General features: G+C 36.5%; 1 protein-coding gene across 1 annotated transcript; it reads left to right on the top strand.

Moving 5' to 3' along the window:
• Nucleotides 1–11,910: 11,910 nt before the first annotated feature.
• On the top strand, nt 11,911–12,417 carry LOC124885730. The gene has a single exon (XM_047393984.1). It carries the CDS (start codon nt 11,911–11,913, stop codon nt 12,415–12,417), a length of 507 nt encoding a protein of 168 aa, XP_047249940.1.
• Nucleotides 12,418–16,803: the final 4,386 nt, after the last annotated feature.

Below are 16,803 nucleotides of genomic sequence, written 5' to 3'. Positions count from 1 at the left end.
GTAGCAGCAAACTCATCCCACTTTATAGGCCCTACATCATCACCTCTATCTTTCTTCCACTACTTAAACCAGGTGTGAGCCACCCCTTGTAATTGGTAAGCATCTACATTATCACTTTCACTCAAGCTGACACCCATGATCTTAGTCATTTTTGACATGCTACCCAAAAATTTCTGGGGATCCTCCTTAGGCTTAGATCCAAAGAACACTAGGGGATTTATCTAAGTGAAGTTTAAAATTGTAGTTGCTGCCATATTCACTGCTTGGTTAGCTGACATGATAATTATTTTGAGCAACCATAGACTGGGCTAATGCTGTTAAAGTAGCCATAAATTTAACATTAGAGACCTGCTCATTTAAAGGGTCTTCGGGAATAGGAGGTGGTGATTGCTGGCCCGTATTCCTCCTTTTGGTAGCCCTTCTGGGAGGCATTTTTGGTAGAAGGGTAGAGGATGAGTTAGAAGAAGAAGTTTAGTAGTGCTTACAGTCCATCACATGATTTGAATGTGAAAGAAGTGAGACTTTTCTAAAATATTTTCTACCTTCTCACCCATAAGTATGGCGTGCTTCACACACACAAAGAAGACTCTACTCAATGCGGCTTTTAGACACCCTAGGGTGCTTTAAAATTTGTACTCTAATACCAATTTTATAATTACTCGAGACTACACCCTAATAATAACACGATGCATAAAGTCACAAGTGACCTAAGTTACCCCATGGCGTAGCAAACACTACGACTACTAAAACACATTAATAACATTATTTTTGGGTGAAAGCTAAACTGAAATAAATAATTGATGAAATAGTCATAATGAAATACTGAACATTAAATAGAGTTAGAAATAACAGTGGCTAACTAAAATCTTACTAAAAATCTAAACATCTATCTGACTGTCTGAAAGCCTCTAAATCATGATGAGCTTTTGGGATAGGTTACTAACTAGCTAAAATAAATGAAAATACTAAAAATAAAAAAATAAAAAAAAGTCCTTGACAAATGAGGACTTGCTAAGGTGCAGTTGAGCAGAATAGGAACGTTCTAAGAGTGGTCTGGGTATTGAGCATTCGAACCTATATTATGAGACAATATAAAGGAAAGAAGGTTAGGATCAGTACTTTGAATGTACTGAGTATGCAGGATGGAAAATTAGATAGCATAAGCTAAATACGGATGCACATAAACATGATAATTTGAATACAAGATCGAGTATAATAATATGTATTGAATAAGCTGTGTATCTAAAAGTAAGGTCATACAAAGTTTGAAGCTAAAATATAAACTGAATCATAAACTAAGGACTTTGGAAGCTAACTACAAATGACATATACGAATCTGAGAAAAATTAGGGTCCAACCTATTACCCCAATTGAAAGAGTGTTAGTACCTTGCCAAGTCTGCCAACTCTACCTGTGGATCTACTAAACTGATGTCCTGAAGGTCTAGGGTGTCAAGCCTAAATTGATGGGTGACCCTTTATAACATACAATGGAGCCATAGTTTTGGAACTTAGGGACTATTACTAATGGTCACAAACCTAACTGATAGGAGAGCTACCATGTCTACATTTATTCAGTGCTATGTAATACTCCCAACTTAATAACACTAAGTATAACTAATGCATGAACTTGTAATGACTCTTTCGGTCATTTTTAGTATTCCTACTTATTTTTGTTGTTAAATCTTTTCCACAGCTTCCCCAAGTTATTTATGACTTGCTAGAACTGATATTTTGGTTACCAGGCAGATCATTTGATTTTTAGAACCAATTCCCTATTTAGAAGTCTTCACTAGATTCAAATGGCCACTGGGAAAAAAACTTCAGTTAGATGATCTCGAATGAAAATTCAAACTACTTCAGGAGTTCCATAATATTAATTTTAAGTTTGGTAGACCTTTGGTTTGGGTTCCAATGCACTCGAGCTCATTTTAACCTATTGGTCGAAAAGTTGGAAATTTTTAAATTTATGTGTGGCGCCAACATTTGTTCGAAGTAACCTCAAATGGAAAATTCGGCTTCCCCAACATATCCAGAATGTTGAATTTAGTATGATTGTAGAGGTCTTTTTCCTATATCGGATTTTGAACGGGTCCTGAGGCATTGGTCGAAACTTAGAAATTCTTCCAAGTTTTAGTTGACATCTGGTGCATCAGGGAGATTTTGCGATCACACAAGCATGAGTGGTGATATCCCTATAGCGATCATGATCCAGGGATGGTAATATCCATACCTAATTACATCTTATGGCTATAAAAAGGCCCTTTAGGCTGTATTTTGGACATCTCCCACTCATCTTTGAGACTAATAAACTCTAAAATGGTGTTCCAACCTTAAATTAAGTCTTGGGTGCAACTTAGAAACTTGATAAACATATATTTTCATGATTAATATCGTATTTAAGGTAAGAATCCTTCAATTTCAAGCTTGAATATCTTGAATTCCTGACCAAAACACAAAATAGCTTGGGGGATTGATTTTAGCCCAATTAAGCTTAGTTTTCACTTGTATCTTGAGGGTTATGGTTCATTTATGGTTTATGAACTTTGGGGTGACCTTGGAAATATGTTTTTGGGTTGACTTTGGGGTTTTTGATGTCATTTTTGAACTAGAAGCACAATGGTATAATATGAGTATCAATATTCTCATAATGATGTGTAGATTGTATTTTTGATACCTTGGTACTTTGAAGAAGCTTCTCAGAGGGGAAAAATGAAGGTTTAGTAGTTCATTATATTTCTTTGAATTTGAGGAAAGTTAGGTTTATTCCTTGTTAAGATTGAGCTATTTCATAATAAATTTGTGATATCTTGTTAGATTAGGATGGGTTTTAGGTATTGGTTTGATGAGATGCAAGACTTAGGATTATTTTGGCCATTTGGGCCACTTTGAAATCATAGGCATGAAACACTAAATTTATTTTTCTTATGCCTTTGTTGAATTAGGCTTTATTGCTCATGTATAGCATGAAATGCCTTAGATTACTTCAATTAAATAAAATTCCTTAGACAACCATGCTTAGAGTAAGTTGACCTTAGTTGCTTATTCGAGAGAAGGTTACCCTAGTTCTATTAGACTTGGTGAAAGTGCTTGAGTAAAATACCTACCTTATGGCTTATGGTGGCTTGCTATACATCTAAGAGTTGATTTAGATACCTTATCCTATCCCGGGGTAGAAATTGACTTAGAATGCATTTTGGGGATTTAGAAGTGGGCTCGTTGACCCTTCTTAAGGAAAGACGTATGATTAGTTCTCTTGAACCCTTATGCTTAGTAATTGACTAGAGAGTGCCCTTTTGAGGCAATATTGATGACTCTTGGTAATTATTAGTTATGAGGAATGAGATTGAGAGGAATGCTTAAGTGACTATGCCTTTGTATGTTTTATTGGCTAAAGATTATGTCGGACTATTAACTATGTTATTGTGATTGATTATTATTTGGGCTAACATACATGATATTGAATGAGCCCTTGACTATAATATGTCATAAGCCAGAAATCGTACTGTTGAACATGCTATGAATAAACTATAGATTATGTCATAGTTTAGCTATTGCTCCTACTACTGATAATTTATCTTTAGACCAATGATAGGCTAATGAATATGCTACTAATGGGCTATTTCTTATAATATTTCTTGTGGTTATGCTCATGGTATACACGACTAGATTATTGATTATGTAATGATGAGTCCTTGATTATACTTTTGATTAAGCCGTGTATGTATTATTGATTAAGCCATTGATTAGACTAGTGTTCAAGCCATTAAATATGCTATTGCCTATACTATTATTGTGCTAATAATTACACTTATAAATTATATTGAAAATCTTCCTTATTGTCAATATTTGAAATGATAATGTTAATAGGGCTAGAAGGCACACTTATTGACTATATGTAAAGATATTCTATAGATTATCCTTGGACTCATGATAATTATTTATATGATTACTTATGCTAATGCTTTTGTAACTTATTATACATCTGTATATACCCATCTCTCTGGTCTGGGACGGAGAAAGATGTTGGTGTTGAATATATAAGTTCCATAAGAAAACCTAATGATAGTTTTATTCATATTATATATTCATAGTATATATTCATATTATATATACATATGTCTATTGATAAGGTGACATTGATGATAAATATTGGATTATGAAGGTATAATCTTCTTTACTTTTCCTTTATGTTTATTTACTTTAGCCTTCGTGGGGCTTGTTCTTTACTTTAGACGTTGTGGGGCTTCTTATTTACTTTACACCTCGTGGGGCTTGTTCTTTATTAATGATATTAATTTATGTACTATGATAATATATTAATACCTGGAAAGATCGAAGGATACTATGATGATAGGATGATACTCGACAAGGCCGGAGGATACTATTATGATATGTGATCCCAGTGCATCCAAATGATATTCTGATGATATGATGATACCCGACAAGGCTGGAGGATATTATGATGCTATATTATTACTCGACAAGGCTGGAGAATACTATGATGATATGATAATACTCGGCAAGGTCGGAGGATACTATGATGATATGATGATACCCAATTAGGATGGAGGATTCTATGATGATATGATGATACCCTGAAAGGTCAAAGGATACTATAAGGTATGACGATACCCACAAGACTAGATAATGATTATTTATGTACTTGTGTGTACATCTACCGGCTCAATCCTGGCTAGCCTTATGTATAGCAATTATATATTTTATATACTTCTGTGTAGTTGGGTACAATGTTGAGATTGGATATGTCGGTTATAGTTTTCTATTAATTAAGGTATAAAGTGGTATAGTTTTTGATTTAAGGTTGAATGATTTTTAGTGGTGGATATTTCTTAAGCGTCTAATAGTGACTAAAGGATTAGTGAACCTTAGGATAAAGAGGACTAGTGGTACTAGTGGCCATATATGATTATTTTACTATGGAGATTAGTGATAATGGGTGTTGGTGATGGTGATGATTAGATACTATTTACGACTAAGTCTATGATGTTGATTAGTTGTTAATAAAGGATTCGTGGATTAATGGTGTTAGTTAATAAAAGATGTTAGTTGATAGAGGAATAGTAAATAAATGGTGATTAACGGTTATTTAATAAATGGTGACTAGTAGGATAATGATGGTTAGAAGTAACTATCGGTTAGTTGATGAATATGGTCTAGTGATGAATCTTTGCTAGATGATACATATTGACTGGTAAGTGAATAATGGTTAGTCGATGACCCATGAATAGTGATTATGTGATGAATAGTGGATAGATAATAATTAGAGGTGTTATTATACCTAGCAAGTAAATTGGTTAGTAATAATCTTTGGATTGCTAATAATGGGTGAATAGGGTGTGTTGATGATATAGATGCATGAATAATGGTGTTGTTACGGTTATGAGTATAGTACTATATGTTATTCAACTATGATTATTGAAGATAATTATGAATGTTGGCAAATGTTAATTGATGGAAATTGTTGAAAACTATGGAATAATAAGGATGTTTGGATATATTATTGACTTGATCCTTTATGTTCCTCTTGGTTAATTCTCCGGTGGTATAGGATGCTATGATGAGTTCTTTACTTATATGCACTAGTTGGAATATGGGAGCCAACTTTGTACTTGTGAATGATTGTGTAGATGTTTATGATATGTTAAGATTTTGAATCGTTTATTTATTATGTATGCCGATATTAGTATGCATTGATGCCTTATGTTATATTGTTATTCCAATATGATCATTCATTATATACAACAATGATGGAGATGATTCAGTTTTGATTTTGTACCTTCACTTAGTTATTATTATCATTCTTACATCATGATTTAACTCAGCCGACCAATGATGCCTACTGAGTACCCATTTTTTTGGTACTCATACTACACGTCTGTACCTTTATTGTGTAGATCCGAATACTAGCTGTCATCATTGACTGTTTCTCATGTGGTGATTGATTTTCAGAGATAGGGTGAGCTAATGGAGTTCTAGTTGCCCATTTTCCTTCTATTTCTTGTATTTAGTCTTTAGTATTCGTATTTTATACTTGGGGTTGTATAGCTACTATTAGATGATATTGTACTTGACATGACCTAAACCAGGGCCTTGTCGTAATGGGCAATCCCAAGCCCAACCAGAACTAGGAATTGCCCCCATTACCCAACCCAACTATCTAATGCATACATTTAGTCGGCTGAAGTCCGAACGTATTACAAGATAGCATATCCAACCATGTGGTGACTCTAGGACAAGTCTATAACCGAGACCAACCCAATAAAGTTTAACCACCCAATAACCAACCAAACCAACACAGAATCCATAAACCAATACCATAATGATAAGCCAATGTATGTTTAATTAACATAAATAATCTATACCATACCCAAGTCCACAGTTGTACATACAAAGCCTCTAGACCAACAAAGAGTACCGAGTCGTGACATTCCCTCGACAATAGCCAAAAACAAAGTCTATGAAAGACAAGAAATATGTAAATTAAACCATGACATGAAATAGATTCCTTTTGAACCATAGAAGCTCACAAATTCAATCCAACATCGACTATCCCCAAATTCAATCACTAAGAAAGAGGAGTAGAATGGCCGATTCCAGCATAGTATGGATATACAAGAGCCAGTAGACGAGTTAGCGGGTGAACACTAGCATGTACTCAAGATAAGGATAAAATAATGTCAATCAGTGAAAACCAAGTAAAACCAAACAATGTCCATAACCATACATACATACATATATACATATAAATATATATAGAAATATATAACCATGTTGGGAAAGGGGACCGGGTTTAGCATGTCTTTAAAAACTTTGCTTGGGCTGTGTAGCTTATCTGTCTTAAACCACCCACAGGTGATATGGGTTCAACTCCCCCTGCTAAAAAGGCCCTAGTGCGTGTAGCTGCATCACCTAGGAAGTTTCCTATGGGATGAATATTACAACCCCCAATAGTGTGACATCAAGCACACGGTCCACTAAGACTAATCCTAATATTGGCAAATATGAGTTTCCAGTTTTGGTCCCCCCCGGGATCGCCACCTTCTACAGCTTTACTACACATCCCACCATTAATGGCCAATTAAAACCATTTACGAATAACCAACCAAATTCATTTACCATTTTATTAACCAAGGCCAATGTTAATGGTATCATCATACCACTCTTTACTTGTAATTAATATCCATAGCCAAACCATTTAGGTTAAGGGGACTTTCAAGTGCCCTTTCGTACACCATATTAAATTAATTGGAAGACTTCCATGTTCTCCACAAGAATAACCATTTAGCCTTTATCCTTTTCAAACCATTTCAATCATGCAAAATTCCTTTACCAAGTTTAAAACATGCAGGAATTCCATTAAAAGAAGTCAATGTAATGAACTTATCTTTATAAGCATTTTATCAAACACCTTGGGAGCATAATATAACCAAAACCAATTCAAAAGACCATTAAAATATTCCATTCAATCCAATTGTCTAATACCACCATTAATGCATATAAAAGCATAATTAAAACCATAGGGAACCATAACCAAGCATTTAAAATCAAACCCCCCCAAATAATAGTTGGAAGCCATAATCATTAAATAGTAAAACCATGAAATAAATTATATAAACCATTCCTTTAGTTGAGATTACAATGAGGGAAGAGAATCATGCTTTATACAAGAAGAGTTCATGGAGAAATATGACTCTTGAGCCCCTTTGAAGAACACATGAGAAACCCTAGCCTCCAATCTTCCAAGAGTGAGTTTGAGAGAGTATTTGATGTGTTATGATCCTTTAACAAGTGTTATGGAAAGAAAAATATGGTTATATAACATGAGGACATAAGGTTTAAGAGTAGGAAATGTCCATACTACCTTTGACTTAAAATTAAAAAAAATCACGTCTAGGGGTACGAATCTCCCTTACCATCTATATCCTAGGGTACGAGTGGTACCCCAACTAATACCCAAGACCTTCCAAGACATTACCTACTGGTTTCTATATGACTCAAACCTCCCCACTCGTACCTAATGGGTATGGGTGACATCCCCAATCGTACCCACCATCCATATAGTGGGCAGATTTCACAAAACACCTCATACATTTACTATTTGACTTGCCTTGCACCACTAGTATGTTCCTATATGACTATTACCCTTTTGAGTCATATCTTGGGAAGTATCTAGTTCTCCCATACTGCCTAGGGTATGACTGAACCCTCAAGATAACCCCTAACTCGTATCCAATGGGTATGAGTGGTACCCTTGAGTCGTACAAAGCCTAGTTAGTCCAAAACTTAAGAAATTTTGGAAGGATCCATGACTTGGGATGTTTCATTATCCCCCACTAGGATAATTCATCCTCCAATAATTGGTAAGGGTAAGGACAAGCACAAGGTAACACATTAACATACGTCAAACTTCCCCCCAACCAAAGTAGAGGACAAGAACACAAACCAAGATGAGAAGATCATTACCCATCCTAAGCATGATTTACACCCCAAAACCTATATTCCAACCTCTAACAAAGAAAAGAAAGATTCAAGAGGAACCATTCCTCACCTTTATCCAAATTAGAAAACAAGGATGTGTTGAAGAACACACACCTTAAGCATGACTTTTTCCAGAACAAGAAACTAACGCAGATCCTTTGGATCCATGTCCACCGCCACATCCCAAATGAATTTCTCAGACTTTTAGTTCCCCCATGGAACCTTTACCAAATACATACTTTTTGTTGATAACTGGTGAACTTACTACTCCAAGATCCTAATTGGGACCTCTTTAAAAGAACAAAGAATTTGAGCTACTAACACCATGATGAGTGGTGATTTTACCACTCATTATCACTCAATATTCGTGTATAATACCTTGTTTTGAATGAATTAATGAGACATACTTGTGAGTGAAAGCACTAATATCCACTCTTTACAGGCATAAAGTTGATTGAGTTGAAAGATATGGATTCAAGCTTATAATGATCAAATGGGAGCAGGAAAAGTGTAGCTGAAGACTTAGAGTAGCCTTAGGTACCGTGGTTACCATTGGAATAACATGATTGCAGTCAGTTAAGTTGGCCAAAACAATGTGACCTCTCAGTCATAGCCCCGACCGCAGTTGCACAATCACAGTCAAAACTCCATGACCACGATATAGAGGGATAACTATGTAAAGGAAATTATGGTAAATTTGACACTTGAATCAAGATTTATATAAAGGATTCAAAACGGTTTGAGAGGGGGAGAAACCCTAGAATTGGAGAGGAAAATTTTTGATTTTTCTTAGTTATTTGTAATTATTGTTCCAAGGGGAAATCAGTGAAATTGAAGTGTGGATTTGAAGATTATTTTACCCTTTCTTATTATGAGCTCCATGGATGCACTACTTGGTAAAATTCTTTTCTCCTATATAATGAGTAGCTAACTTCTTTATTCTTGGGATTAAGTTAAACTAGAGTGTAATTTGTATGTGGGTATTATTGTGTTTGTATGGATTTTTATTATTGAGTATGGATCCACCATTTCTAGATATTATGGGTTGGAATTCGATTGGTGAAAACCTCAAATCTACAAATAGGTTTGATGGGTGAAAACCCCAAACTCTAGAAACCCTTTATCATCTTTAAAAAGGGATGAAAGTGAATATTAGGTAACCTATAACATCCTCAAAAGAGGGTTGTAGGGGGACAAGGCAATGGTGGACAATTAAGTCTATGGTTTTCTACATTTTGTAATCTTAGAAATAAGTTTACTGGGAGTGTAAATCATGCCAAGAGCATCATCCTAGAAATAGGGATGCTTGTTTAGGTTTTGGGTGATTATGAAAAAATTTGCACACTTGTTAGTTGCTCGAAAGAGACTACGGGTAAAATCATTGTGGTTTTGTTGAAAGATTGACCCCAATTATCTTCGACCTAGCCTATCCTTTATTTAACAACTAAATTTCATGTTGAACCAACACCAACCCACATGCATTACCTCTAGGTAGACATAATCCAAAGATTTCCCCAAACATTATAGCTTAAAATAAAAGTTTCATTTCTTGATCATTTGCTAAAGATTGTAAAAAAAGTTCCCAACCAAATCCCCCACTTTATTTTACAAGTCTTCTTTATTATCATTCCAGGTAAACTTGTAGTAATTTTAGAATCCATAGGGTTTGAAGTCTATAACTCACTCCTTGAGATTGGACCCTAATTCAAATTGGGTTTCTTGATAACGATCACTTCACCCTTCAATTATGGGAGTGATTTGAGCATTATCAAAATGGTGCCATTGCTGTGGAGTGAAATATAGAATTTCTTTTTGTGGTGCTATTATTATATGGGAATACTCGGAGTGGTGTAATATTATTTCTTTGTTGGTTTTGATCTTTGAGTAGGTAAATATTATTATTCCTAAATCATTATGAGTCTTAGGGACTTGGTTTGTTTCAACATCGGAGATCATGAAAGTGCAATTCTCATCCCCCCACCAAGGATCATGGAATATTTTATGTTACAAGGGTGATGATGAAATTGCTCTACTTAAAGAGGATCTTTGGGGTGAAGCTCATGAATACCCGAATGCTCACTTAAAGGGTTTTGTGGAAGTGTGTGAGCCATTCAAAGTCGCACATATATCCCAAGAGTCCATCTGGTTACGTCTTTTTCCATTATCTTTCATGGGAAAGTTGGTACTATGACTAATGTCTTTACCTGCAGGATCTATCACGTCATGACAAGACTCACGGAAGCCTTCTTAGGTTAATACTTCCCACCATCTAGGAAGTTAAAGTTGAGGGATAAGATTGTTCATTTCCACTAATACCATAAAAAATCATGGTACGATGCATGGGGAAGATTTAAAGAAACACTTTTGAAATGCCCTACACCCGAGGTGCAGGAGAAGATGCTTCTCCAAATCTTTTATTGAGCGTTAGACCAAGAAAATATGGCCAAAGTGGATAATGCATCCGGTGGATCATTCATCAACTCACCATATGGGATTTTTTCAAAAGTCTTGGACCAAGTGGTAATTTGGTGTAGGGGTTGGAACATAAAAGATGCCAAGGTGGCCATAGTGGTTCCGTCCTCGTCCTTTGTCTGCAATGATAGGAAAGATGAAGAGGAAGAGAACGATGCAAAGATGACCAAAGTGATGTCATGCCTCGAACTCCTACTTAAGCATATGCTAGTTGACTCAATGGCAAGTGCAAGTGTAATAAATACAATCGAAGTTGAAACTTGTAATGACAAAGAGGAAGAGGTGATTGGTGACAACTTAAGGATGAAACCTAGGAGCTTGGAGAGTTTCTATATTGCCCCACAAGGACAATACAACAATAAAGGTCGAAACCAGAAAAGTCTAAGCATGGCACATTGTGAAGAGAGAGAGGAGATTAATAGATATATCTAGGTGCGGATCTTAAATAGTGTTGAGAGGACTGGAGAAATAGTAGATGCAAAGTGAATTCTTCATGCTTCACCAAATGGTTACATATCAATCCTCCTCCATCCAACAACTTGAGGCAAATGTAAGCCAAATATCAAAGTAGCTAATGGAGAGGGAAAGTGAATGAATGAAAAATGGAGAGGCAACAAGGGAAAAGAGAAAAGGTCTAATATTGAAGAGCCAAAGTTAAGTGAGATATTGATGGTAAAGCCAATGACTAATGATTGTAAAATTGTATTTATACCTTCGACCCCCATTCATACTTCTTTACCAAAATGTTCATTGAGAAAGGGAAAGCATGATAACTCAACAAACTTTTCGACAAATTTAGCAACCTTTCTATTAGTATTCCTCTTATTGTGCTATTGCAAGACATGTGAGGGTATGCTATATTTATGAAAGATTTGATATCTAAAAAAGGCTTTTGGAGGATTAAACCATAGAGGTTACTCACCATTGTAGTAACATGATGACAAGTGCATGTGTCAAAAAGAAAAAGGATCCAGGTGCTTTTAAAATCTCATGCACCATTGGCATCCTTACATTTGCTAAGACATTGTGTGATCTTGGGGCAAGTGTGAATCTCATGCCTTATGATATATTTCACAAAATTGGATTGGATACAACAAAGACCACCAAAATGAAGTTGCTCATGGCTGATCGATCCATTAAAAATCCTATAAGGGTCCTCCACGATGTTCTAGTAAAAGTTGACCGATTTATCTACCCGACTGACTTTGTTATTTTAGATTGTGAAAGGGATTTTGAAATCCCTATTATCTTTGGGAGGACATTTTTAGCTACCGAGAAGGTGTTGGTGGATATAAAGTCCGAGGAGATAAAGTTTAGATTGAATAATGAAGTGGTATCCTTCAACATATGCAAGACCATGACACAACCAATGGACCTACAAACAATCTCAGTGATCGATATTGTTGATGGACATGTGTCAAACCATGTCGATGTGGTCTTGTAGAATGACCCTTTAGTTGGGGTACTTCAGAATTGTGAAAGTGAAGAAGTGGAGGACTATGATGAAGTGGTAGGTTCTTTAACCGGGCTTGGGTTTCACACCAAGAACTCGGTTAAGTTGGATCTTGATCTTAAAAACTGAGAAAGTCCACCCGCAAAAACATCCATCCTTGAAGCTCCCACAGTTAAATTAAATACCTTGCCACCTCATCTCAAATCTGTGTTCTTGGGGGACGATGCAACTTTGTCAATCATTATTGTTAGTGACCTAGACTTCTCTCAAGTAGAAACATTGAAATTGGTGGTAAAAAATCCATTCGGGCCATTGGTTGGACGATAGCGGATATCATCAAAATAGCTCTCAGAATTTTCTCGCACAAAATTAAACTCGAGTAAGATCACATACCAATTGTAGAGCACCAAAGGATATTAAATCAACCCATCAAGAGGTGGTAAAAAGGAAATAATAAAGTGACTCAATGCGGGGGGTGATCTATCCTATATCTAATAACACGTGGATGGGCCCGTGTAAGGTGTTCCAAAAAAAGGTGGTATCATGGTAGTCAAAAATAAAAAAATTGATCTCATCCTCATCTGATAGGTCAACAAATGGAGAGTGTGTATGGAATACCAAAAATTGAACACATGAATCGAGAAGGACCATTTTCCAATGCCATTCATGGATCAAATACTAGATAGGCTTGCCATTAGAGGGTGGTATTGATTTATAAATGTGTGCTCGGGGTACAATCAAATTTATATTGCCCTGGAGGACCAAGTAAAGATAAATTTTACTTGCCTATATGGTACGTTCACATTCAAGAGAATGCCTTTTGGGTTGTGTACTTCCCCGGCAACCTATCAACATTGTATGTTGTCAATATTCACGGATATGGTTGAGGACTTTATGGAAGTTTGTATGGACAACTTCTCAATAGTGGGGAACTCTTTCGAGTCATGCCTTAAGCATTTGACCAAAGTTCTTGAAAGGTGCATGGAAACGTACCTTGTTTTGAATTGGGAGAAGTGCTACTTCATGGTCAAATAAGGGATCATATTAGGCCATAAGATATTGGGAAAGGGAATTCAAGTGGATCAATCCAAGGTTGAGGTAATTTCTATGCTCCCACCTCCCATTTTCATAAAAGGTGTTCGAAGTATCCTTAGCTATGCTAGGTTCTATCGACGTTTCATCAAGGATTTTTCCAAGATAGCGCACCCCATGTGTAAACTCATTGAGAAATAATCTAAATTCAAATTTATGAGGCATGCGTTAAAGATTTCGAGCATGTCAAGGAGTTGCTCATTTCGACCCCCATTATCGTGGCCCTGGATTAGTCATTACTATTTGAGATAATGTACGACGCAAGTGGTATTGCATTGGGTGTAGTGCTAGGGTAGCGCAAGGACAAGCTCTTTTATCCTATCAACTATGAAATCAAAACCTTGAGTGACGCCCAACACAATTACCACTTCATCGAGCAAGAAATATTAGCGGTGGTATATGCCTTTGAAAAGTTTCGAGCCTATTTATTAGGCATGAGAGTAGTGGTGAACATGGATCACTCTTCCCTTAAGTATATCATGGCCAAGAAAGAAGCAAAGCCATGATTAATTTGGCAGATTTTGTTATTACAAGAGTTCAACTTTGAGGTGAATGACCAAAAGGGGTGTGAAAATAAAGTGTCCGATCATCTCTTTCAACTTGAAGGCAACAATGAGAAGCGTGGGGAAATAGAAATTAATGATGCTTTCCTTAATGAATTGATCATGCCTGTAAAAAGGAATAACTCACCATGGTATGCTAGTATTTCAATCTATGTAGCAAGTGGAGTACTCCCTGAAGGATTGAGTTACCATCAAAAGAAATGGTTTTTGTTTGACGCAAAATAATATTTTTAGGATAAGCCATTTTTTTTGGGAGTGTGCTGATGGAGTTATTAGGCACTGTGTCATGGACATGGACATAAATGATATATTAGAAGCTTGTTACTTTCCACCTTACGGCGGTCACCATGGAGTAATCCGCACCGCCATAAAGATTCTCTAATGTGGGTTTTATTAGCCTTCAATGCATAAGGACACCATTGAGTGGATTAAATCTTATCACAAATGCCAAATGTGTGGGGGTATTTCAAGAAGGCATAAGATGCCCCTCAAAACTAACCTTGAGGTAGAGTTCCTTGATGTGTAGGTATTGATTTCATGGGCCCTTTTGTGAGTTCACTTGGGAATAAATACATTTTTGCGGCGGTCAACTATGTATCTAAATGGATGCAAACCATCACATTCCCAAATAATGAGAGAAAGTTTGTTACCTCATTCCTGAAAAAGAACATTTTCACAAGGTTCGGCACCCCACGGGCCATCATTAGTGATGGTGGCTCGCATTTTTGCAATAGGATGTTTGGTGATCTTCTTGACAAGTATGGAGTTAAGCACAAAGTCATCACTCCATACCAGCCCCAAACGAACGGTAAAGTGATGGTGTTGAATCGCAAAAGTAAAGCCATACATGAAAAGATAATAAATGTAGGCCACATAAATTGGGCTAGGCAACTTGCTGAAGCGCTTTGGGACAACAAAACGGCCTACAAAACCCCAATTGGCATGTCACTTTGTTAATTGGTGTTTGGTAAGGAATGCCATTAACCCGTCGTGCTTGAGCATAGGGCTTTGTGGGATTTGAAGAGATTAAATATGAATTAGGGAGAAGCATCCGACGCACAGGTGACACAACTCCATGAGATGGAAGAGTTTCAACAAAAAGCTCATGAGAGAGCGGCATTGTATAAAGAGAAAATGAATAAGTGGCATGATGCTCAAATATTGCACTGAGAATTCCATGTTGGAGAGAATGTACTCCTCTACAACTCCCATTTGAAACTCTTTGTGGGGAAGCTCCGCTCAAAGTGGTCAGGACCTCTTGTGATTTCTAATGTCTACCCAAGTGGTGCAGTCGAGTTGAAAGATAATAAAGGGAAGAAATTTATAGTCAATGTCCAAAGGGTGAAGGACTACAATGAGAAAATCTCCATAGTGGATAAGGTGGAATGTGTTAACTTCAAAGATGCTACAAGTTGAAAGGAGAGACTCATGTCGTGTCGTTAAATTAGGTGCTTGATGGGAGGAAACCCATTCTTAACTCATTTTGTATTTTTTTTAATGCTTTGTAGGTCTTTTAACATAAATGGTTTACTAAGAAAAACAGGGAAAAATAGAGCTAGAAAACGGATAGTTGTGCAGGAAATGAAAAACAGAGAAAAAACAGGGGATTTCAACATCAGTTACCGCAATCGTGGTTATCAAACTACAATTGCTTCAACATGATTGCGGACATGTCTCTGCAATTGTGGCATTAAACTCCTACAACACTACTATCCATGGGAGCCTTTCTCATCTATTTTACTTCTTAAATTTACTTAAGTGAGGGCACTTCAGGCTTGTAAGTTGGGGGCGTAAGTGACGAGGCTACGTGGCGTCCCCTAGCTATGAACGAACTTTTCCCTATGATAGATTAAGTAAAAACACAAGAATGCAAGGCAAGTCTGAGTACATATAGAATTATAAATAGTAAATCTGTGGTTGTACGCCATAGGCAAAGTCTGAGTGGACATATGGTTCACCCATTTGGAGCCAAATTGTAAGATGAAGGTTTTAGTGGTAGCCATAGTGTAGCAAGTTATGCGTGGTGCTAATGCAAAATGAAAAACTCCCTCCGTCCAAAACTTTTGAAAAAGAAAGGCCGTGGATGTGAGCAATGCTGTAACAAAACTTTTTTTCTTTTTGTGGATCCACAAGTTTTTGACTTATGAATAGAAATAGATACTTCTATTTGGTCTCTCATGGAAGGGACATTTGAGCCTCCTTGGTGAATTTCGCATGCCATGTGTGGTGAGCTTTTATTATTCATCTCTTGCATACTTGAGTTGTCTAGAATTTATCTTGTTAGTCTTTCAAAACTAATTTTGATTGTATGTGGTTGGGGAAATGATCTTAGGTCATCTTTGTGATTTTGGAACCTACTCTAGCCTAAAAACCTACCTATACATAATTGCGATCCCTAGTTACCCACTTTGAGCCTTTGGACCTTTCATTTGCAAACTTATTACAAGTCATGTTCCATTATTTTTATCCCTCTTTTGAACCGTATCCTCCTTGAAATTGAAAATGCAACGTGAGGCTTAAAGCCTAAGTTGGGGGTGGTAAAGGTTGATAGAAGAAAATTTGAGGCCACAAAGTTGTTAGAGAAATGCCTTATGAGCCTAAATCGAGAAAATAAATGGTTAGAAAAGGAATGAGTCCATCAAAGGAATGAATTGCACAAAAGTTGCATGAAAATATAGCAAACGAAAAATGGTGAACAAAGGAAGCAAAAGATAGGCATACA

Source organism: Capsicum annuum, chromosome 7 (genome assembly GCF_002878395.1).
Source record: "Capsicum annuum cultivar UCD-10X-F1 chromosome 7, UCD10Xv1.1, whole genome shotgun sequence".
Taxonomy (NCBI): Eukaryota; Viridiplantae; Streptophyta; class Magnoliopsida; order Solanales; family Solanaceae; genus Capsicum; species Capsicum annuum.
Note: the sequence above shows the minus strand (reverse complement) of the source record. Positions and strands in the feature narration are given on the sequence as shown.

What these genes read in the sequence shown, in the direction of transcription:
- LOC124885730 (XM_047393984.1), top strand. Translation starts at nt 11,911, where the DNA reads ATGACAAGTGCATGTGTCAAAAAGAAAAAGGATCCAGGTGCTTTTAAA.